The 22,101-nt window shown below is 51.9% G+C and overlaps 5 protein-coding genes across 5 annotated transcripts; 2 read left to right on the top strand and 3 right to left on the bottom strand.

The window, feature by feature from the left end:
• Positions 1 to 44: 44 nt before the first annotated feature.
• J4E90_009212 (uncharacterized protein) lies at positions 45 to 1,131 on the bottom strand (the record flags this gene model as incomplete). The annotated part of the gene is made up of 4 exons (XM_051438732.1): positions 45 to 433; positions 481 to 708; positions 775 to 845; positions 902 to 1,131. The coding sequence occupies 4 exons, from the start codon at positions 1,129 to 1,131 to the stop codon at positions 45 to 47; spliced, it is 918 nt and encodes a 305-aa protein (XP_051287395.1).
• Positions 1,132 to 5,070: 3,939 nt separating this feature from the next.
• J4E90_009211 (uncharacterized protein) lies at positions 5,071 to 6,846 on the top strand (the record flags this gene model as incomplete). The annotated part of the gene is made up of 4 exons (XM_051438731.1): positions 5,071 to 5,346; positions 5,395 to 5,752; positions 5,801 to 5,987; positions 6,036 to 6,846. 4 exons carry the CDS (start codon positions 5,071 to 5,073, stop codon positions 6,844 to 6,846), a joined length of 1,632 nt encoding a protein of 543 aa, XP_051287394.1.
• Positions 6,847 to 9,480: 2,634 nt separating this feature from the next.
• Positions 9,481 to 10,598, bottom strand: J4E90_009210 (uncharacterized protein; the record flags this gene model as incomplete). The annotated part of the gene is made up of 2 exons (XM_051438730.1): positions 9,481 to 10,307; positions 10,361 to 10,598. 2 exons carry the CDS (start codon positions 10,596 to 10,598, stop codon positions 9,481 to 9,483), a joined length of 1,065 nt encoding a protein of 354 aa, XP_051287393.1.
• Positions 10,599 to 11,282: 684 nt separating this feature from the next.
• On the bottom strand, positions 11,283 to 15,710 carry J4E90_009209 (uncharacterized protein; the record flags this gene model as incomplete). Its single annotated transcript, XM_051438729.1, has 5 exons — positions 11,283 to 11,822; positions 11,879 to 13,114; positions 13,171 to 15,128; positions 15,179 to 15,331; positions 15,386 to 15,710. The coding sequence occupies 5 exons, from the start codon at positions 15,708 to 15,710 to the stop codon at positions 11,283 to 11,285; spliced, it is 4,212 nt and encodes a 1,403-aa protein (XP_051287392.1).
• Positions 15,711 to 20,204: 4,494 nt separating this feature from the next.
• J4E90_009208 (uncharacterized protein) lies at positions 20,205 to 20,819 on the top strand (the record flags this gene model as incomplete). The annotated part of the gene is made up of 2 exons (XM_051438728.1): positions 20,205 to 20,552; positions 20,604 to 20,819. The coding sequence occupies 2 exons, from the start codon at positions 20,205 to 20,207 to the stop codon at positions 20,817 to 20,819; spliced, it is 564 nt and encodes a 187-aa protein (XP_051287391.1).
• Between the last annotated feature and the right edge of the window lie 1,282 nt (positions 20,820 to 22,101).

Genomic DNA, 22,101 nt, shown 5'->3' with positions numbered 1-22,101 from the left:
CGGTCGCAGTCGACTACATACACTACAACATCTCGGCGGACATGTTACGGCACGCATTGTGAGTAATGCTCGCTGCTTACTTTACACATTCCCTGTGCACACGTCGTTGGACCAGTCCACGTGGCGCCTCCGCACTGCGCGTATAGTGCGGCTCCCGCAGCCGGCGCTTCTGGTGCTGGAGCTGGCTGTTGAGGCGCTGGTGTGGAGCCACTGCCGCCATCTTGCCCAGCCGCACAGGTCAGCGGCGCAGGCCCTGGAATGGAATAGGCCTTGCCACCCATGTAGGGCTTCCCAGTGGTGTCATAGATACTGAGTTGGATACCGGGGTCGTTGGCTTTGTAAGCACCAGGGAAAGAGACGAAGTTGGAGCCCTTGTTTGTGCCACTACCCGAGACGCGGATCTGTGCGCATTCCATGTAGAATTGGGCGCCGCCTGTTGAACATCAGCAGGTTGATAGTGCGATGGCCTGGGCTCATTACCTTGCGCCGAAGCGCTGTGGAGGGCGATGAGCTCGACACGCAGCAGATAGTCGCCCGGAGCAACACAAGTAGGCATGTTGAAGTAGTGCCAACCTCCGTTGGCAATCATCGTGTCCACAGCCCATTTTCCGTTACTCAGACCGTCTTGGGCAACCTTGAACCATTGAAGGCCTGTGGTGCCAGTAGTTGCGGCATTGTCTACCTTGGCAAGGTAGTATTGTATCGGCCCTGCGGTGGATACATTAGCTATCTGCTTCTACATGACCGAGAGAGCTATCATGAAGCGCCACCTACCTTTGTGGCTCGCAGCAATAGGATGATCGGGATCGTTAGCACCCTGCTTTCCACCTATGACGTGTCCCCACCTGTTCAGCGAAGTCAGTGTTCGTCTTCCATACAGTTCGTACATCGGAGTTCCCACCATGCGCCGACCTTTGCTCCAGCCGGAATGCTTATCACAGTGCTATCTGTATGCTTGATGTCTTTGTTGCAAGCAAAAGCCGCGTCGTTGACATTTGTGATAGGGTAGTCAGAATCGGGGGCGCGGACGCCCTTCAGTTGACCCTGCTCCACGCCGTTGACAGAGACTTTCTGAAAAATGGTATGGGCTGAGACAACACTTGCCAGCGCGAAGAGGATAAGATTCTTCATATTGGAGAAGTGTATTATGGTAGGGGTTTGAGACTTGCTGGAGTGGATTGGAGTGCAGTGAAGTACCATCCAAGATACTGATGGTCATCATGATTTATCATGGATTATATTAGCTAAACAAATTGGAGCGCGTGGCCTAAGCTGGTCGAAATGACTGATAATACGAATCTCGATAATGCGAGCCATGTGCTGTGGTCGTAGATTGCCGTACCGATCTTTGGGCGAGTCTTTGTAATCGTACACTATACATTAGATTATGGGTGGCTAAGACACCTTTATATGCTGATCGGCCTGGGTGCTCCGTGCCTAATCGGACTAAGATTAGATGCCCCATAGTATGTCAAGTCATATGCAATATGTCGTTCGCGCAAGACCTGACAGGGATGCGGACACACAGGCTATGGTTGGTCGGAGTTGGCCACGCTCATGACGGGTTCTGTAAGTCTGACGATATAACAATGAGATGAAGTTTTGTATTGTGACCATTTGGAGGGCAGACCTCTTTAAACTACTGGCGCCTACTGGTACGTTGTCGCTGAGAAGGCAGGATCCATCAAGCAATGCAAGAGGACATTGGATTGGTGCGTCCGTCTGGTCGATCAAGTACTGGGCAACCGCGCTCAGACAACCAAGCAAAGCTCCATGGCTTTTCCCTGGTTCTGCTAGCAGATATGTCACCGACCGCTTCGGAGTGAACACATGGTTGGGCCTGAGCAGAAGAGGAGCACTTGCACAGCGTATCGTAACACCACAGTTTATCCCTCAATGCTGTCCGCCGGTTCTATTCCGTCTCCCACGAAAGACCTGAGTGTATGCGCAGCCAGCGGTTTGCAAGTCTGCGAGGTGGATGTGATGATGGAGCGCTGCGAGTAGCGGGTTGCGCGCCGGGAAGCGATGAGGCACACTGTGGAGCAAACGTACGTTTTGACGTGAAACAGAAGACTGCCTTTGACGAGGTTAGCAAAGTAGCTTGCGCAAGTGTATTAGGGGAACTTACCTTTACGAACGATTGAACCGTTATAGTGCGTGAACGCTGCCACTTCATCCAGACTTGCCGTGTTGTACACCTGACAGATTCGATATCACTACTCCATTGAGCCATCATGTTGGTACATGCATCATCAGGGTCGCCGGTGTTGTTCAGTTCTTGACCCACCCAGTATGACGATCGCAGGTGTCAGTAACAGACAAGGTGTCGCTCGGTTCCTGATTACTCCAATTGCGAGTGTAGCGTTCCGAATAGAGAGTGACGCGACGCTGCGTGAACAAAAGATTTACGGAGGCTTTGCGACCTGTTTCGTCCGTGGACATAATGGAGAGTCTCTACTCTTTCGATATCGGCACCGAGAGTTGAGTCGAGGTTCTGGACACGGAAGGTCGCGAAGCAGGCTCCTGTCGTGCCGGTGTCGCATCTCTCTTGAGCATTGACTGCCATTTCGATGTGGTGATCTTGAGTAGATCTTGAAACAATGTTTGGTCGGAAGGAGCCGGATTGCCGTCTAGGTGGTACATTATAGGCGAGGTAAACGACAGTGGAGAACAATGTTGAGGAGACGTGTAATGTGAAAAATGGATGAACGAGTACGGGGGAGCCGGTAAATACTTCGGAGCAAATTCCGATTTCGCACTACTCGTGCCTGGTGCCACCTGCAGGACGCGTCTTACATTTCCCAGCGGCACAGTCCAGCCCCGCGATTTTACGACGATCATCTGCAACCCCACGGTTGGGAGTTGGGGCTAGGCCGTGTCGCTGTTCGGGACGTTATTTAGTGGTAGTCACACCAATCAGTTCTGTGTTTGACTGTTGGTTGTCAGGCTTCCCGTGAGTCGAGGCGCCAAAACGAAATTCCAGTCCACGATGGTCGCCTTTGAGCCGTCGGTCTTGGTCACACGTCGGTTGCGATCTGGCGACACCGACAAATGATGCCCGCGTCATTACCTTACTGGTTGAGCGACTCACCGCCACCGAAGCCTCAGGAAAAAAGGAAAAAGTCCTTTCTGCAATAGAGCAAGAGGAATCCTTAAGCGACGTGGCAATCACACGCTCATTCCAAAGTGAGGCTGCAGCAGAGCCAAAGACGGAGACTACATCGGAGTAGCGCCGTAAGTATCCATTGTGCGACTTGCCCCAATTGCCATGATTCAGCCATAAAGAAGGTCGTATCATCTTCGAGCTTAATCTGATCGACTTTCACGTCTCGTTGAAAGAGCGGAGAATGACACCCCAGCGCTGCCGGACGAAGCGGTGAAAAGCTGCAAACAAGACATGCAGGTACGCGTATGCTGAAAAAGTACCTTTCGGAACGTGACGAGGGCCAAAGCTACGGGATCCCAGTTGGTGGTTGGGAAGTATCCTGGCCCCGCGCAAGAGCCAGCTGACGTAATCACCGGCGCGGAAGCTTGGGCGTGCATCTTCCCGTAAGCCTTCGAAGGCGCCCCATCGTACAATCGTATACATCACTTTTTCAGTTCCAGTGTCTCCATCAAAACCTAAAGTCGAAGGATAAATCGCACAATATGACAGCACGAGACGGCATAGGCTCATAAATCCGACGGGTGGCACTGTGCGGTGTTGGACCATCTGCACCTGCCCGGCTCATGACGAGAGACCGGACGCTTGCATGCGAAAGAGAAGCTACTCTTTGAGCCTCTGTGGATTCCTTCCTCACCAAGAGCAAGCACCTGTAGAAACACCGTAAACGTGAACGTGTGTAGGTGAGAAAACGGGAAACCGGCACCTATGGCTACACCCATCTGTGGATGGGATCAGAACACATCTCCAATTTCTGAAGTAGCATGTGGGGACTCCAGATTCTGTTCCGGAGTTTTGGAGAAGAGCCCTGGCCTCGCGCGCGCGGCAAACGCAGCCATGGCTTCACGACTCGGGTACCTGTCTCTGCACCTGGTACCCGGGTCCTCGTTCTCTGGCACTGAATCCACAATCCGGTCCTTCGTAACGTCACCTCACCCAAAAGAGCTCTTACTGAAACTTGGCACGCGGTAGCGATACGAGTGCAACGCAGGCGTCACCACTTCGTAGAACAGCTGCTCAACCAACACTTGTGGATGTTGTATCAATGCGTGCTGTTGGATGACAGTAACCGCGCCCCATGAATCGAACACTCATTTCTCTTTGAAGTGTGGCAACCCCACTAATGGCTTTTTGGTGTGCAAACCCAGAAGGGTAGCACACCAAAACGCTGATCAAACACTACTGAGCATTCAAGACGCGATTACGTCTGCATACCTCCTTCCCGCACGGGCAGCCGCACCAGCAGGAACCGACAGATGGAGCACGTTTTCACCGCAACATTGGTAGGTATTGAGTAAGGTAACTGCAGGTCGACAGCAACTCACTCGTTATTGGGCTCTCGCGCTTGTCGCTACCACCGAACTTTCATTTCCTCGCTCTCCGAGGATCGCTTTACTAGCACGTAACGCGCTCTTCACTTATAGCCCGGCTTGGTCAATTCGCAGGCGAATTCACCATCTCTTCCCATTCTCTTCTCGAACCAACGGCGGGCGAACGCAGTGCTCTGGCAGTGGAGCGAACCGCAACCATGAACGGGCAAGTCCTCGATCAACACCATGACAACCACCAGCACTGACCCTGAAGGCAGTGCACCAAACAGCCCAGTATCACAGGCGTCCAGTACGAATGACACAAAGTCCGAGCATAATGTTTCTCGACTGCGGCGTGTCAGAGGTAGTATACCATGGCAGCTTTGGATCGTTGCTGTCATCGGGTTCTGGGAGAGGGCAACTTTCTGGGGACGTGAGTGTTTTGATCACACCGCAACATCATGCCTGAACTAGCACTGACTCTATTGCGGACAGTCACAGCCCCTTGGCGTATGTCGTTGCCAATACCTCGTCTCCATCAACTGTTCTGACTAGCTTGTTGTAGAAAACTACATGGAACATCCCCGGCATCACGATATGGAGCACACCCCTGGTGCGCTTAACCTTGGCCAGACGACGGCAACACGCATTTACTGCGGATTCTTCATAGTCTACTTCACAAGTCCTGTCTTCATAGCGCCGTTGGCAGATAATCATCTGGGCCAATACAAAACTTTGCTGATCAGCTTGACGGTATATGCCGTGGGATGTCTTGCACTGGTCGTCAGCTCGCTACCCTCCATGCTCGGTCGAGGCGCGGGTCTGCCTGGTCTGATCATTGCAATGGTCCTGATAGCCCTTGGTGGGGGTGGTGTGAGTAAAGCAGTCAACAACTATTCTTACGCGTACTGAGTTTCTTAGACCCAGGCCATCATGAGGTCTTTCATCGCCAACCAGTACACAGATAGAGCTCCACGAGAAATGACGCTTTGCGGAACGCAGAACCGTTTGCTTCAATGGCTGAGGAGACGCGTGGCGCGAACGTGTCTTTCGAAGTACTTACCAGCGTCGTCGAAAGGCGAACGGGTCGTCGTTGACAGCGAAATCACTCTAAAGTTCATTTACAATCTATACTTCTGGATTGGTAACGTAGGAGCTTTGTCGGCATTTCCGTGTGTCTACATTGAGAGGCATCATGACTTCGCTCCTTCGTATGCGTTGGGTCTTGGCTGTATCATCATCGCCCTTGGGATGCTGGTCTTCGGAAGGAAGTGTTTCGGTACGCATGACTCACTCATTTGGTACGCCTTATGCTAAAACATTACAGTCAACCCACCTCAGGAGGCAGATGTCATTGTACCTGCTGCGAAAGTTCTCAGCTGCGCCGTCCGCAACGGGTGCCGGATGGATCGCGCAGACCCAGCGTATCAGCGCCTGGAGAAATCCAAGGAAGTTCCATGGAGTAGCCAGTTCGTCGACGAACTGACACGTGCGTTAGGCGCTTGTCGCGTGCTGTAAGTGCTACCACTCTTGTTTCTCAAGCATACTAACATGTAGACTAGCCTGGCATTCATCGTCTTCTACATCTGCTTCGACCAAATGCAGAACAACTTGATCTCTCAAGCGAGCGATATGGATACTGGTAGTACACCCAACGATGTCCTTCCCGGCATGAACCAAGTGGCATGCATTATAGTCAGTCCGTTTGTGGAGTACGTCCTCAACCCCATGCTAGCCAAGCGGCGCATATATCTGAAGCCAGTCACTCGCATTGCCATTGGCTTTTGCTTCGTCGTACTCTCGATGCTGCACGCAACTCTAGTGCAGCATTACATTTATGCATCCCCGCCCTGCTTCGACCACCCAACAGACTGCGGAGACCGCCAATCTGTCGCACAAGATCGGCCTAATGTTTGGGTACAAGCGCCGCTTTATTTTCTCATAGCGACGGGCGAGGTTTTCGCCATGACGACAGCCATGGAATACGCAGAGAAGCACGCACCCAAGGAGATGAAAGTGTTCGTACAGGCCATCAACATGCTCATTACGGGGATAGGCTCTGCTATCGCGCTAGTCATCGCGGAAGGGGCGCGCGATCCATACCTTACTCGATTCTACGGTAGTCTGGCCGGAGCCATGGCCCTCACAACCATCATTTTCTACGTGGTGTTCCGCAACAACGATGATGACGACGTTACCTCATCGTTGCACGGTTCCGCAGACGTGGAAAAGGGAAACAGAGACGCCACGCCTACACCACCCCTGACAGCTTCACCGTTTCGATCACGCGAATCCTACCTGAGCGTTCCCACGACGATTAAAGACGAGGGCATCGAATTAAGAGTGATTCCACCTTGCAGACTACGACAATAATTGAGCGACTCAACACCACTATATCTTAGTCACGCGACGAAGCATACGTTGCCCAAAAGTCGCGTACGCCCCTTGGCTAGCACTAAGTAACACAACTTTTCATTACGGCTGTATATACGCAAGTGCAGGGTGGCTTTGATGAGGATATTGCCGTGCAACGCCAGCGAAGGTTGAATTCGAGGCAACCGTTGCGTCTCCAAAGTAATATGAAGCCATTGACATGGACGTCTTTAGGTGTACTTCGCCGAGATCTCACCTCACTCAGGGATAGAAGTGGACAAGTTATCAAAAGAAATACCAATAAGCCTACACTGCCTTACAATATTGCACACCTTTGTTTTAATACCCACAGATTTGGTTGAACTGATAAAGGTGCCTCAAATTGGTATCATTACTCATAGCCCTCGTAGATCCAGTTTTGCAACCCGTCCGCCAGACCCACTGGCCCAGCAAACGTCTCTCTCAACGCACTCGACAGCATCGAACGTTCCATTACCGATAGGAACCCAATTACTCCCTCCGTCGATAGTGACATCTGACCCACTAGTTCCAACTGCAACGGCTGTTTGTCTCCTCCCTGGCACCCAACTGACACCCGATCTATATCCGCGCGGAAACGAGTCAGCCTTTCGCCAGCTCACGCCGCCATCGTTCGACCAAGACGCCGTGTTGTTGCTGGCTGTGGGTTTCTCATAGTCTCCACCGACTGCGATACCGTGACGCGCATCGCGAAAACGTACTGAGAACACACCGGCAGCAGCACCACCAGAGATGGACGAGTTCGCGACCTGCCAGCCATGACTGACGCTATCGGAACTTGTGTAGAAGATTCTTCCTGGATCCACGCCGCCACTTGCGATGTACCATCGGCCCGCCGCAGCTTCAATGCATGTCCCGCTTGCTGCGAAGCCGAATTCGCCGTCCAGCGCTGGCGGCATCGTGTTGTTCGAGACAATAGACCAGTGCGCACCACCATCCCACGTTTCTAGCAGACGGAATTTGCCGTCGACAGGATCACTCATTGCAACGCCGTGGCCTTCTCTACCTCTTTTTGTCTCGAACGCCATGCAATCATAGAATGCTGTCTTTTCCTCATTGATGAACGTGGGTCTCCAGCTCTTTCCGCTGGACATTGGCGCGCGAAGTCAGTATACGTATTGCATGTAATTTGTACATAGCAACTCACCCATTATCCGTTTTGTAGATGCGTGACAAGTTTCCCTCACCGATCGATAAAGCAACGGCATTTTTCTTGGAGAAAGCCTGGATATCGCGGAATTGGAAGTCTGAAGCATTCTCGAACGCAAATTGCGGGGACACGTCGACCCACGTTCTCCCGGAGTTGGTGGTACGTAGGATGGTGCCAGACGTACCGGACACCCACAGTACCTTTTCGTCAACAGGCGAAAGGCCACGGAATTGTTGTGTACTGTTTGTGGGTGTAAGCGTCCATGAGAGAGGCTTTGTAGGCTTTGGATGCGCGAATGTGAACGAAGCGATCGAGAACAGGATGGATAATGTCTTCATGATGCAAGCACTCAGGAACAAGGCAATATTGTATACAACAGTCGTCTCAGAATTAAAGAGATGATGCTGGAGAGATTAAGTACCTAATCAAGCGCAGCTATCGTGCCCCGCAACGGCCTTTAGCCTTGATAGGCAGGTGCGACATTCGCCACACCAAAGTAGTGGCATTGAACCCAGCATCAAAGACTTGATGGAATACATGTCTTTCGGACCATGATGGAGTATCTGCGCGAAGTACGCAACTTTACGTCTAAGCAAAGCATCCAACGATGTTGAATTTGATGTTGCTTGCACAGTTCACATATAGCGCAATGTAGGTTTCGGACCGAGATCGACCCAGCCGCCTGAAATGTAGCAACTTGAAGGTTGAGATGTGGGAGGGACCTTGCCATCATGACTTATATATCTGCATTCGCGTATTTGTTTCTGACATGATATACGGACGACGGAAGAGTTGTTCGCTCTGACTACTTGCGACACTTGTCTGAATACCGGAAACATGCGGCCTATATTGAGTATCGGTAGCCTACGTCTTCGGCATAGCCAGGCAAACTCCTAAAAAGACTGATTGGATAGGTGTCAATGGGTGACATTTTGGAAGTCGAGAGTTTGCATCACGCGAAGCTTGGAGAACCTCGATCATGCCAACGACAGCAAGCGGATTCAACGATGCATGTATCGAACATCTTGCAATTTAGAGCTAGGTGATAGAAGAGTTTGAAGAGAAAAGACGCAACACGCGTGCTCATTGATTAATCGCAGCTTCGGTAGCTTTCAAAGCTCCAACTACAGCAAAGCATATCATGGGAGTGACTGCGTAACTGATCTGCCGGTGGGTTAGTGGATGCTACCAGCTGACAGTATCTGATGGTTTCTTACTGTTAAGAATTTTGCAACGGTCATCTTCATCGACTCCGCTGCACCTGTAACATCGGCTAGCGCTACCAATATCATAGCAGGCGGACCGGTCGGCATGAGCATCATCGAGAACCAAAGCATAGGGTCTGCATCTAGAAGCTTCGTCTTCGAGGCGATTGCGTAGATCAAAGGTATGCTTATTCTGTTGTCGATTAGTCGAAGCTTCCTCCATGTAGCGGGTAAAGAATCTTACAAGGGCCAGATGATGAATCTAATCAAGGTCACGGTCGCCAGACTACCCTTGTGCACCTCCCCACTGTGCTCTCCGCGCTTCATGCGCAACAGGCTCTTGCTGAGCTTTACCCCAACAACAATGATCTGCAACGAAGCAAACAGATCACCGATATTCTTTATCGCCGCCGTGATCGACGCGTTGAGATAACCACCCTCGTTGCTAGGACTGAAAAAGATTCGATGAAGCGCGGGCGTCAATCCGATTACTGCTCCGACGATAGCGCCGATCAAGGGAGCGTTGGCAAAATGCCATGTGATTTCCAGTGTCTCTTGTAGCCACGGAGACAAGTTGTTGAACCATGCTCTTGTCTTCAAATATCCCTTTACCTCCACACGATTTGCGGGCTTGGTCAACTGTTGTGGGAGCAGCGAAGTCTCCTCATCGACGATCCCATCAGGACCTCGCTCCATATCACTGCTCTCGCCATCTCCGTTCGCTTCGCCGTTCTCCGAATCATCGTCCTCTCCATGTAGTTCATTGGATGCGTCCTCATCTCCTGGCCTCAGCAAGCGCGGCCCAAGAGCAAAGGTAAGCGAGTTGCTAACCATTGCATTCACCAGGAAGTATGATTCGGCTCGATCCATGGCCTCACTGCCAGACTCGCCGCCAATGAGTATGGCATCAAGAACTTGGGTTTGCTTGAGAGACTGTATAAGGAGGAGGGGAAGAGAGGTCGTGTTATTGAAGGCGATTGCTGGTGCCACCCAAGCTGGCAGTTTAAAGAGTCGCGTAAGGACGCGGCCGACGAGGACGGAAAGTAGTGTATAGGATATCGACCATACTAGCAATTGTGGTAAGCATATAGTTGACGAAGGCCCAACAAAGTATACTTACTCAGAACAGGCACATATCGCACTCCGGTGTCCTGATGCAGATTGGAGCCAATTTTGTAGATCAACAAAGCCGGCAGAAACATGCGCACGCATAGCTTCGACACCTCCTTCGCCGCGTTGGGCGAAAGTAAGTTGCATTGTGCTGCGACAACACCAAAAGCAATGGTCAGGAGCACCGAGAAGGCAGCTTGAATGGCGCCGGTGAAAGGTACGATGAGTTCGCCTGCAGCCACACCCATGATGGGAAGAGACGTCTAGCAGTCGGTAGCGGAGGAAAGTCCGAGTCGATCGTGTGGTAGCGGTGGTCAGAATGATGTAAAGCTTCGAGTAGTCTTCAAGCGTGAAATTAGGAGGACAGAGTTTAGCATCATCGTCGTCGTCGCGCACGCGACCTGGGCCGCGTTCCTGGACCATGACGTCGGTGCAGCGGGTCGCCGTTGGAGACGCCAATCCCACGCCGCGGCGCTATCAGGCAGATTACTCCATCCATCGCGTCTCTTCGGGCGTCCATTGGAGACCCCGAGATTCCAGTAGGTCGTGTATCGGAGTTCCCGAAGATAGGTAGACTGCGAGCTGTGCTGTGGGCCAGAGTGCTCTTGAAGATGTAGCAGCGCCGGCACGCAAGACGCTTGGACGGTCACGTCGGCGGATGTGTGAGACGCTAGATTAGTCATCGGAGCTAGCCAAGCGCTTGGCGACTGCTAGAGCCTCACAGGCACGATAGGTTCACAGGCCAAATTCTCCACGCGTTCCGTCAAGAGACAGTGGTATTGATACACGATATAGGAAATCTAAATAGGAAATCTAAATTACGCCACCTATGCACAGCGCCCCCACAGAAACTCCGCTGACCGTCGTCTTCGCCGCAACATTACCGATGCGTCCGTCTCGCATCTCATCCCATCTCACAACACGACGCCCCTCTACGCCGCCTTCTTTGTAGCCTTGGTCCTCAACTTCATCATCAAGTACACCAGTGTGTAACTGCTCACCGAGAACAACACGACGATGCCAGCGTTCCTCCAACCATAATACTCCTCCGCAAGGTTCAGGGTCCGGAGAAAGTCCGCTCCGCTCTTGTACTGGCACACGCGGCAGTCGACGGTGGCATCGGGATTGAGCAGGTTAATACCGGATCCCATACCCTGCTGGTAGACTGAGAGGTACTCGCCGCAGGTCTGGTTGGCAGCAGGGTCGAAGATGGCGAGCTCGCTCGATTTGCAGTCTACATTCGCAGACCAGGTGGTGAACACCAAGAGAGAGGACATCAGATAGTTGAACGGGTCCAGATAGTAAAGCCAGTACCTCCAGAACGGCTCGAGTTGACTGTAGGGAACCAGAACTCCGCAGAAAGACACCAGTGTCGTGACGAAGAGAGGGTTGACGAGCGAGGCGAATACGGCGTTGGGAGAGTAGGCTGCGATCATCTGCCCGATACCAGTATACAGGAACTCGTAAACAAGCTGCGATATGTCAGTTTCTGCACCGTCGACGCTGCCATGAGAGGGGGGTTGCATACCACAACGAAAAATGTGCTACCAGCGTACTTGGCTGCACCAGGCAAACCTGCCGTGAAGTACCAACACACATAGTACATGACCGCACACACGACCAGATACGGAAGCTCCGAAACGATCAATCCTGTCACGAATGGCGCCCAGTGGTATGTCTTGCTCTTCTTCTCGCGCGTTTCGTAAACATCGCGGCGTTGAATGAACAGCGGTTGTAGCTGGGAGATGACGCCAGGGGCCACGAAAATGAAGCTGAATACAGTGAACAGTCGCAACTGCAAGTCCTGAAGACTATCACCAATCATCCAGAAGGTGAAGCCGTTAAGTAAAGCCAAGAGGATGTGCATAATCACCTTGTTGTTGACGTAATCGGTGTTGCGGAAAAGCGAGACGTTCATACGATGCGTGACTATTTTCACTTGCTCCCACATGGGCGAGGCAAACGCATAGCCATCATCGACAGTACCCGGTGGGCGAGCGGCGGCTTCCGCAACGATCCTGTCAAGCTCTTCGGTCACGTCGTTGTACTGTTGGGATTCGAGCCAAACCCTGTTCCAGTCCGTGTTCTGAGACAAACTGCCGGAGACGACCTCTATCATGTGCTCGGCAGGGTTTGCCTCACGTGGACATGGCGCTCCCTTGCTAGCGAAGTAGGATTTCACCGTACTTGCATCGTCCCCGATATCGCCAAAGTAGACAGTCTTGCCACCCTTGGCGAGTAAAAGAAGCGTATCGAATTGCGCGAACAACTGGGCTGATGGTTGGTGGATCGTTACGAGGATAGCCTGTCCGACTTCCGCGAGCTTGCGCAAGAAGCGCACAGTGTTGTATGCAGCTTGCCCATCGAGGCCAGACGTCGGCTCGTCCAGGAATATCAGGATGCTGGGCTTCGCTACCAGTTCAACGCCGATCGTCAATCGTTTACGCTGCTCGATGGAAAGGCCAGCACCAGGTCGGCCGATGAGTGTATGCTCGATGTCGTGGAGTTGCAAGAGGTCAATTATGGTGTCCACGTAGCGGAGCTTCTCGTCTCGTGGTGTTTCACGAGATTGTCGGAGAAGAGCGGAGAACTCCAAAGCCTCGCGTACCGTGGCCAACGACTCGTGTACGTCCATCTGTTCAACGTAGCCTGCCGATCGCTGGAACGATACCGGGAGGTCTCGTCCGTCAACCATGATAGACCCATGGATCGTGCCGTCGGTCTTCCGCTGAGCGAGAACGTCGAGTAATGTCGTTTTGCCAGCCTACATACAGTGTTAGAGTTCATGACGCTCACAGTGGACGTTGAGGTATGACTTACGCCCGAAGATCCCATTAAAGCCCCAAGAGTTCCGGGCTTCACGAATCCCTGTACGTTGTCAAGGAGAACTCGATCGCCTGATGGAGTCTTGACAGTGTACGTAAGATTCTTCCAGGTAAAGATTGAAGTATTGCGGATGAGTTGGTTGGCGAGCGTGTTATCAGATCCAGAGGACGCGGAGCTAGCATGTGGCTTCTCATATGATTGAGACTCCTCGTCATCGATGTGGATATGCTGAGTCTTCTTCTGTTTCTCTCTTGGGATGAGGAGTCCACGGCCACCCTCACCCATCTCCTTCCATCTTGACGTGAACACTATCGTCAGAGCGACGAAGAAGACCCACCACGAGAGAATGATACCGAGATTGCGCCAGAGATGGCTATGACTGAAAGACATGGAGGCCAGGTAGTCATCCCCTGTGACGACGACAGCCCCAGGTCGTGCACCATTAACGCCAATACACGACTGTCCACCTAGGTCTGGCACGTATCCTGGCCCATTGGGAGCGAGATTGGGACCTACACACGGTATTTGTTGATCGTGAAACTCGTTGCCTAGCAAAGCCTCAAAGGCGTAGGCCATCGGGTTGATCCAAAAGATCCAGACAAACCAAGGCTTCATCTCAGGCTTGATGATCATGTAACCCATATACATGAACAGTGCCGAGACGAGGAGACCTGAAGCTTTCGTCGCTGCATCAAATGTCGGGAAGGCAGCACCGATCATGCGGAAACATGCAGTCATGGCCATGGCTGAAGCGAAGATGACGATCCAAAAGGTAAAGAAAGCTTCTGCGGTAGTCTGGAGTCCGACCATGAAGTATATGACGATTCCGAAGTGCGACATCTGGAACAACATCAATGGTATGTCGGTAGCGACCTGAGCGATGACGAAAGCGGCGGGGTAATGCAGTGCAAATGATCGATGTTTAGCCAGGACAGGCCGTCCAGTGAAAGAGTCTGTCACCTCTGAGAGTCCCATGTAGGCAGGGTACAAAAGGCAAAAGAACAGTGCGCCACCTTTGAGGAAGAGACCGGCCGAGTGATCCGGTGCGGCGTAGAACAACGAACCAGCGACAAGAGCTTGGATGAGGGTAGAGACTTGCTTGACGATGAGCACGGGCTTGTCACCCCACAGCACTTGGTACTGTCGAGTAACGGCCGTCTTGACCTGAGAGTAGAAGCTCGTAGTGACAGCGGCATTCTTTGGTAGAAACTTGTGCTTCTCTCGGGCTATCATCTCTTTGAAGTCGGTCGTGTTCAATTTCGCCTCCTCGGTGTCGGGGTAGTCGAGTTCCGCACTCATCGCTTGCTTGATGGACGATTGTTCGTACGCCGCACGTACTTCTTCGCCATTGCGCGGGAACTTCTCCTCAAAGCCTTCGGCGACGGCTCGTACATCCGAGATCGTTACGCTGGTCAGGAAGTCGGCTTGGTTCGCGGCTGGGTCGCAAAGAAATCCGAGATCTTGCATGAAGGGTACTGCATCCTCTCTCGGTCCATAGTAGATCTGCTTTCCCTCATCGAGGATGAGCACTTTGTCGAACTGCTCATAGATACCGTTGCCGGCTTGGTACAAGGTTGCAATGGTAGTCAACCCAAGTATGTCGGTCATGGCACGCATAGCCTTCGTCCAATCCAGTGCTGTGCCAGCATCTAGGCCGCGCGTAGAGTTGTCCCAGCAAAAGACGCTGCCGCGCGTTGCGAGACATTCCAAGATGGAAACGCGTTTTCGCTCACCGCCTGAGACGCCGCGAATGTATTCGTCTCCGACCTTGGTGTCGTGTGTGTGCTCAATGCCGAGTGACTTGAGTAGAAACTCCTTGTAGACTTTCGCGTATTGTTCGGCAGAAGTGATGTCGGGCGGCAGATTGTAGGGGACTTTCATGCGTGTTGCGAAGTCGAGGGTCGCACCGACGGACATGGTAGGGAAAAAGATCTCATCTTCTGTATTCATGACTGTAGGTAGGTTAGCATTTGAAGTGTTGCTTCACCAGAAGACTACGCACCTATCTGACCGCGGTAGGACTTGGCTTCATCACTGGACATGGACCCAAAGGAGACGTCCCCGTCAATTTCGGCGTAGCCCTGTCGGTGATTCGACAATATGTTCAGCAGTGAGGTACAGCCTGCGCCCGGATTACCCAAGACGAGAAGCATTTCTGGAGAACTGTCAGCATCATTTGGTTCGCGCTTGATGGATAGGCGCGACATACCTCCAGGCTTGACACATCCATACGAGTTGTCGATGATTGTCTTCATTGGCGCACCCTTTCCCCTATTCCCGAACGGATTCAGCTGCGACAGCACGTTCTCGTTGAAGACGGCATCGTTGCTGATACCCTTGACTGTGAGATTCTTCCATGTCACACCCAACTTCCGGGCTTTGCCGCCATTAGCTTCGTCACGATCCCTGAGTACTCTGACTTCTTGCGAGATAGGCCATGTTTCGCTGTGGATGGGTGCACTCTTGGAAGTGGGTAAGTAGTCTTGATCGACGCGCTCGGTGCTGTACCCAGAACTAGGAGTCGTTGATTGCATTTGCAGTGCAAATTTGTGTATAGTAGGTACTTGAATCGATTGGAGGCCAAATGCTACAGCAGGAAGTTTGGTGTTGGCGGCTGAAAAGACAACGGACTGACGGCTGGATGGTGTGGACCAGAAGAACTGCAGGACCGGTAGTCCATATAGTCAAGTACCAAATTTGCTTATCTACATCATCTCTTCCATAGATCTGAAGCCACTCCGTGCGCCATCTAGCAAAGCTCTTGGCCGGAGAGAGGTCGAACCGCATAATCTGTTGTGGTGGAGGGCGTGCTGCAGTACGGCCGTAAGGCCTGGGTCGAAGACACGGCCGTACCCTTGCGCCTTCTCGGGCCGTCACATATGCCCACGAGAGTCGGAGGATCAACGCGCCGCCAGACGCCTGGCTCCGACTCCGTTCCATAACAGATTTGAAATATAACCGCGAAGACCCGATCGCTTACCTGACTGCTATTGTTTACTGATACATTTGTGGTTATCGTGTTCTTAGTCATGAAGAATTCGCCGAAAACGTCAGCTTGGCTTTGGTCAAACAGCAATCTTTTGCGGATGTTCCTTGTGCGGTTAACATGTACTCGTATCGATGCGCCTGTATTGGAAAACATGCCAAAACCTTGAATGCCATCGCTTCTCGGGTGCTTCTTCAGTGCATCCCATGTACGTCGGACCGTGATGCGCAAGGCTGAGTACGTTTAGACCTCTCGGTGATCTTATAAGTGTTTCCGCGCATGTATGCATCGTGATTGTGTGGGCTACAGGGTCGCAGACACACCGTGCTGGCAAACCGGAAGGCATAACGACTCGAAGATGACGTCATGTGATGATCGCCAATGATGATGACCTCGGCCCACGTTATCCAAGAGACACCCCAAACTCCTGAGAGCCTACGTTGACGTTGGACTACCTACTTTGCATGTTTTTATCTTGATGTAGGCTGCAGACCTGTTCAAGCTTTTCCTTGTATGGGGTGGACCCACATAACACGCCTGAACAGCTGCGAATACCGGTTAGCTTGTCGGCGCACAAACGATGCGCAATCCGCGTCACGTAGGCGCCGAGATACATGGTAGGTAAGAACGCCCAGAAATTGAATCCTACGATTTGAGCGTCCGTGAATCAAGACTAGACGGTTGCAGCAATGCTTATAGCTCTATGATTTGAAAGTAGCTGACGCGAAGTTTGACCCTAGCCGAGCAAAGATGGTCTCCATCGGGCAAACAGGTACTGCGCATGAATGAATGGAAGAAAGACTACATAGCGTGGTGATATGAGAGAGCTACGAGCTTCTCCAGATCGGCTTACAGTATGCCAAATCGTGTCGCCATACAACCAACTCTTTTACTTCTTTATTCTCTCGCTTCGCCGGACGGGCTTTGCAAGGTTGTATATCACCAACGAGCATCGTAAGCATGTAGCACAATACGGTCCACGGAACATCCAGTCAAAAGCTGAATAAGGTTTAGTCTCCGAAGCCGACCACACGATCTCTCCACTGCGTGACATGCCTCTGTGCATTACTGGCGCAGAGCGAAGTTTGACGGAAGAGGCTTAGTCTCCGAAGATTAAGGCCCCCAGCTAACCGTGTTTCGAACTCGCGCTTTTGAGGGCTTGACCTTGACGCATGCCAGAATTGCGAGATGATCTCGTGCGCCTCTAGGCTGCTCGTTGGGCAACCATGTATATCACGTGCCAAACCATACGGTCAAGGTTGTAAGTAGCATACGAAGAATGCGCAAGTGCCTGTCAACTTGCGGTTGTATCCGGTTACCAAGGTGTCTGAGAGTCTGCGAGATCATGCGGTACTCAGAGCCTCTTCCCATCGCTGTCGGAACTGTCCCTCTCCGCGCTGTATCTTGTACCAGAGCACTACTTCCAAATACGAACGAACCTCTACCCATGTATATAGTGCTAGATCATGAGCAAGAGTCGTGGCGTATGCACTGAACCAGCCAGATGTATCTGTGTCCTGCGATGCAACCATACCGATGGACAATACCCACAAGGCGATTTCAGCGTTTGCAGTCGCGAATGTAGGCATTAAGTCCTCGATATATCTCTTGAGTTCGATGACTAAGGTGGACTGTAGATGCGCATGCGAGAAGTATGTCGGTCCATGAATGATGAGCATGTATAATGCTATTGCGTATCGGATGCATTGGGATTTCGAACATGAGTTCGAGTATTTGAGTTGTGATTTCGATGGTGACCAGGAAAGTAATTTGTGCAAGACGAAGCATGTTAAGTCATGCAGATGAGTAGTTGAGAGCTCTTGCTGGCGTGATACGTGGAACACATGTCGAAGCCGCGTGAATACATCGCCGATTGTGGGATCCATGTCGAGTTCCGAAAGGCCGAGTGAAGACTGGTCTTGAGAAGACGCTGGTAAATCCAACCATTTCGATATCGGGGCTATTCCGTCTCCAATATCCAGATGGTCTTGGACGCTAAATTGCGGACTTTGCGTCAGTATCAATGAGACCCTGGATTAGAGGATTAGTAGAGCGACCGTAGATAGCGGACGATGAGTGACATGATTACCACGTGACCATTCGCGCTGTGAGGGGGCTTGTGAGTTTCAAAAGATGTATGCCGCCTCGCATTCGCACCATCTTCTTCACGCCATCGATGTGCATGTTACCAATTGTCAAATTGCCTTTGCCAAACTATAATTTCAGATGTCAGCGTATCAAATGAAGGGGCCCCAATGTTCAGAAGATCATCATACCTCTATGGCAGCAAGCGTTACGACCGAGTCCATGGTTTCGTCCTCATAAGCCTGAAGCGGGTCTTCAACTCGTCGCCGGACTAATGAAATGGAGTCTGCCATGAGAACCTCAGAGTTGTCGAACCCATTCTGAGCTCTCATCTCTATGTCCAACGACGCTGTCTGGAGGCTGACGTGGAACAAAGCGGAGTCATGTAGCGCAAGTGGCCACCATGACACAACGAAAGGGTTTGACATTGCGTTGAGATCCAATGGATAATACTGGAAGGCGATGTTTGATAAGACTATGGCGTATCAGTAAGCAGGGTAGTTGCAAGAACCTTCAGCAGGGAGGGATTCTTGACAATATACAAAACTAAGGGGGTCATGGTAGTTTTGCGAAGTTGTCAGCGCATCCGGTGCGGCTTTTGGTACGTACAATGAATCATGAGTTGCTGAACGCGAGCCCGGGGTAGTCTTGTGGCTGGGTAAGTGTCGAACGGGTCGAAGGCCTTATTTGCAGGATGGTTCCACAGTGCAGGTTGTTGGTTTCCATCCAACACAGGCGAGGTACTTGTGTCATTACGTATGCTCCGGGAAGTATAATTAGAAGGTACAGTCTCGGTGGACGACGAGGTAAGTGGCTCGTTTGCGTAGACACAGCTGGCTTTCCGTTTTCGACAGCGTGAGCATGTGGGTGTGCGTAGATCGCAGCTCAATTTCGATCTCGCACAAGCATCGCACGATCTCCTGAGCGTCCTACGCATTGTGAGGTACTCTCCGGAGGTTCAGGCATGACCTTTGTCTGTGATGAGGGGATGGAGTGCTGCGCATGCGGGAAGACGCGGGTCGCCCTCGCTTACATTAGCGTCGACAAGGGTTGGTGTGATGGGCTGAGCTCGTGTGCCCGTCATCAACGCCATTCTCCACCATCGGAAAATGAACTCTCTACGTGAGTCAGGCAACGCCTCCTTCTCAAAATCTCTCATTGCCGTGGCCGGTTTGTACTTCGGCAAGTCGCATATTTGTAGCCAGAGCGGTCGTATTTGAACAGCTCCTCACCTTGCAAAGGACTTTGGTTCATCTATGAGCTACTAAGCCGTTCACCTATGCATATTCGGCACTACAAGACAGCGGCGTGACCAGGGCATGGATCTCAGCACATTGCTTACAACATAAAGTTCTTCCCTTATTTCCAAAACACGAGGATGCTCTTTACGCGAGAACACTCTTCGTAGACGCAATTTACACGTCGACCCCAGAGTAGTCAACCGCGACCCCGATCGCCACCCAGTCATATGCACTGCAGATCTGGCCCTTCCAGAAGTCTGACCCTGCTCGTTCTACGATATTGCTGAGGAGCCCAGAATAGCCCGATCGCCCACCAAGATTGCTGTCGTTCTCGTTGGTGGTGCCGGAGACAAGGGTCATAAGACCTGGATCGCGGCTCGCTTAATCTGGGTAAATGCCAATGGTATGTGGTCGAGAGCGGACGGAACGGCTATTGGATATTGGGCATAAAGGGACGACAAAGTGCTATACGGAGTCCATAATTCGTGATTGTCTGGGAGGTATGCAGATCTCGTGGGAAATTCTGATGCGGCATCGGTCTTTTCGAAAACTGTTTCGGTATAAGAGCTCAGGATCGCGCTGGTTTTGAGGAGATGTTTGAGATACGTATTCTAACCTTATACTAAGTCATTAACTTTCGCTCGACACAGAGGCCGCACTTTAGACAACGTTGTAGTCTTGTTACATCTGGCATCACTCCGCCGCTACCACCAACGATGCGTTCCCTCCTTCCCCTCGTCGTCCTTCCACTCCTAGCCCTCGCGGCCCCACCAACTTCTCCAACAATAACGCGGCTCGTTTTCTCGGGCTCAGGATGTCCTAATGACTCTGGTTCCGTGAAGTCTGACACCGCAACCCTCGGTGACAGCGCCGGCGTCTCCTTCACGCAACTCAAAGGCGACACAACAGATAACTGTGCTGTACACATTCAGTCAGCTGGAGCAAGCGAAGGCTGGCAAGTTGCGGTTCGACAAGTGGACTACGTGGGCGATGTGAATTTGAAGGGAAACAGCGGACTGGATACATATACCCAGGTCTTCTGGAGTGAAAATGCTGGAAATACTGTGAATAGTCATCATATCAAGGCTGAATGGAGAAACGCTGACGATATACAGGGCGTGCTCACAGGTGGTCTCGCATGTGCTGGCCCAGAGATCAAAGACTACATTACTGTGCGGAGCAGCACCGCGGATCTGAAGTGGTCAAAGTGTACTGGCGCAGATGGCAATCCTGGTATCTTGAACGTCAACTTTAGGCCAGTCGTTCAGGGGGACTTTGGTACATATGACTTCAAACATGCTGCGTGGAAGTTGGAATGGCGGAGATGCTAGAGTGGTATGAAGGTCTGCTTTTGAAGGAGACTAGAGAAGCGTGTGTACAACAAAACTCGGTGCATAAAATGGAAACAGAATGTGAATAAGCGCTCTTAAACTTCTTCTTCTACCTCCATGAACAGTAGCCTTTCTGCTCTTGCCCAACTGCGTTGCTAACTACAACCATGCTGAAGCATTCACTAGAACGTACCTAGGTATGCTGCATACGCAGACTAGACAGTGATATCAGCTTGCCGATGACGCTATTACCTCAAGAGAAAATGTGAGCATGGGGAAGTTGAAGTCAGTATCCCCCTCCCCAGTCTCGGTTGGTGCGTCTTCCGCTGAGTGGGCTGATGTAGAGTGGCCTGGGATCAGGTATACCAATACTCGTCGGGTATCACTTCGCGCTCTGCATCGTTGACGTATCTGAGGGGCGCGATATATTCCCCGAGGGACATGGCACGATGTAGACGCCGGCCGGTTGACCAGCTTCTGAAGGACGCGTTGAGCTGGCTAATGCAGGTAAACAGATCGCGAGAACGCAAGGGGCCAGACAGGATTAGATGAACAACCGACGCAGAAGGTTGGAGTTTGAAGCTCAGTGCCGTACGCTTGCTTGTTTTAGGTGCTGCTAAGGGTGGCTGTAGGATGCCAGTAGGAAAGCGCAGGTGGCGCTGCTGTCATCAGGCGGCGTAGCCAGAAGCGCCGCGGTTGCACTTGCCACGACACGCATCGACCCAGGAAGACGATCATAGCAGCCGCGGGTGTTGATGCCAGCCGAGGACACCTGAAGCAAATACGGTAGATGGATGGACTGCAGCGGCGAAGATGGCGTGTGGCTGCGCGCGACACGAACGCGTCTAGCGCGATCTCGGGATGCTCCCGAGGTCGGGGTGAACCAGCCGATCAACGTCAACTTGTCAAGGGCAACGAGGGCTTCATCACTGCCGTCACCCTTCGTACCTAGGTCTCATCCCAACGACACTTGGAAACAAATCCGTGGAGAAGGCACATCATCCTTGTAAGGAGTGCCCATGTACAGCATAGCAGGCAATAATCCACAAGCTCCGCACTAAGCGGAATTCCGCAACTATGCCCAGGTGCCAGTCATTTGTGAACATATGCCTGAGCCTACATAACGCCTCTTGCCGCAACCTGACCGTCGTATACAGCCCTAGCAAGTAAGATATCGGCGAGCAAGGAAGGACGCGTGATAGTGATTTGGGGCCATTATCGCATCAGGCTCCCATACTTTAGAGGCTCTCAGATACCGGTACACAATATCAAATCAAACAGC

Source organism: Alternaria incomplexa (assembly GCF_024043165.1).
Source record: "Alternaria incomplexa strain BMP 0042 chromosome Unknown scaffold_15, whole genome shotgun sequence".
Classification (NCBI taxonomy): Eukaryota; Fungi; Ascomycota; class Dothideomycetes; order Pleosporales; family Pleosporaceae; genus Alternaria; species Alternaria incomplexa.
The sequence above is the reverse complement of the archived record's forward strand: the minus strand, read 5'-3'. Positions and strand labels throughout refer to the sequence as shown.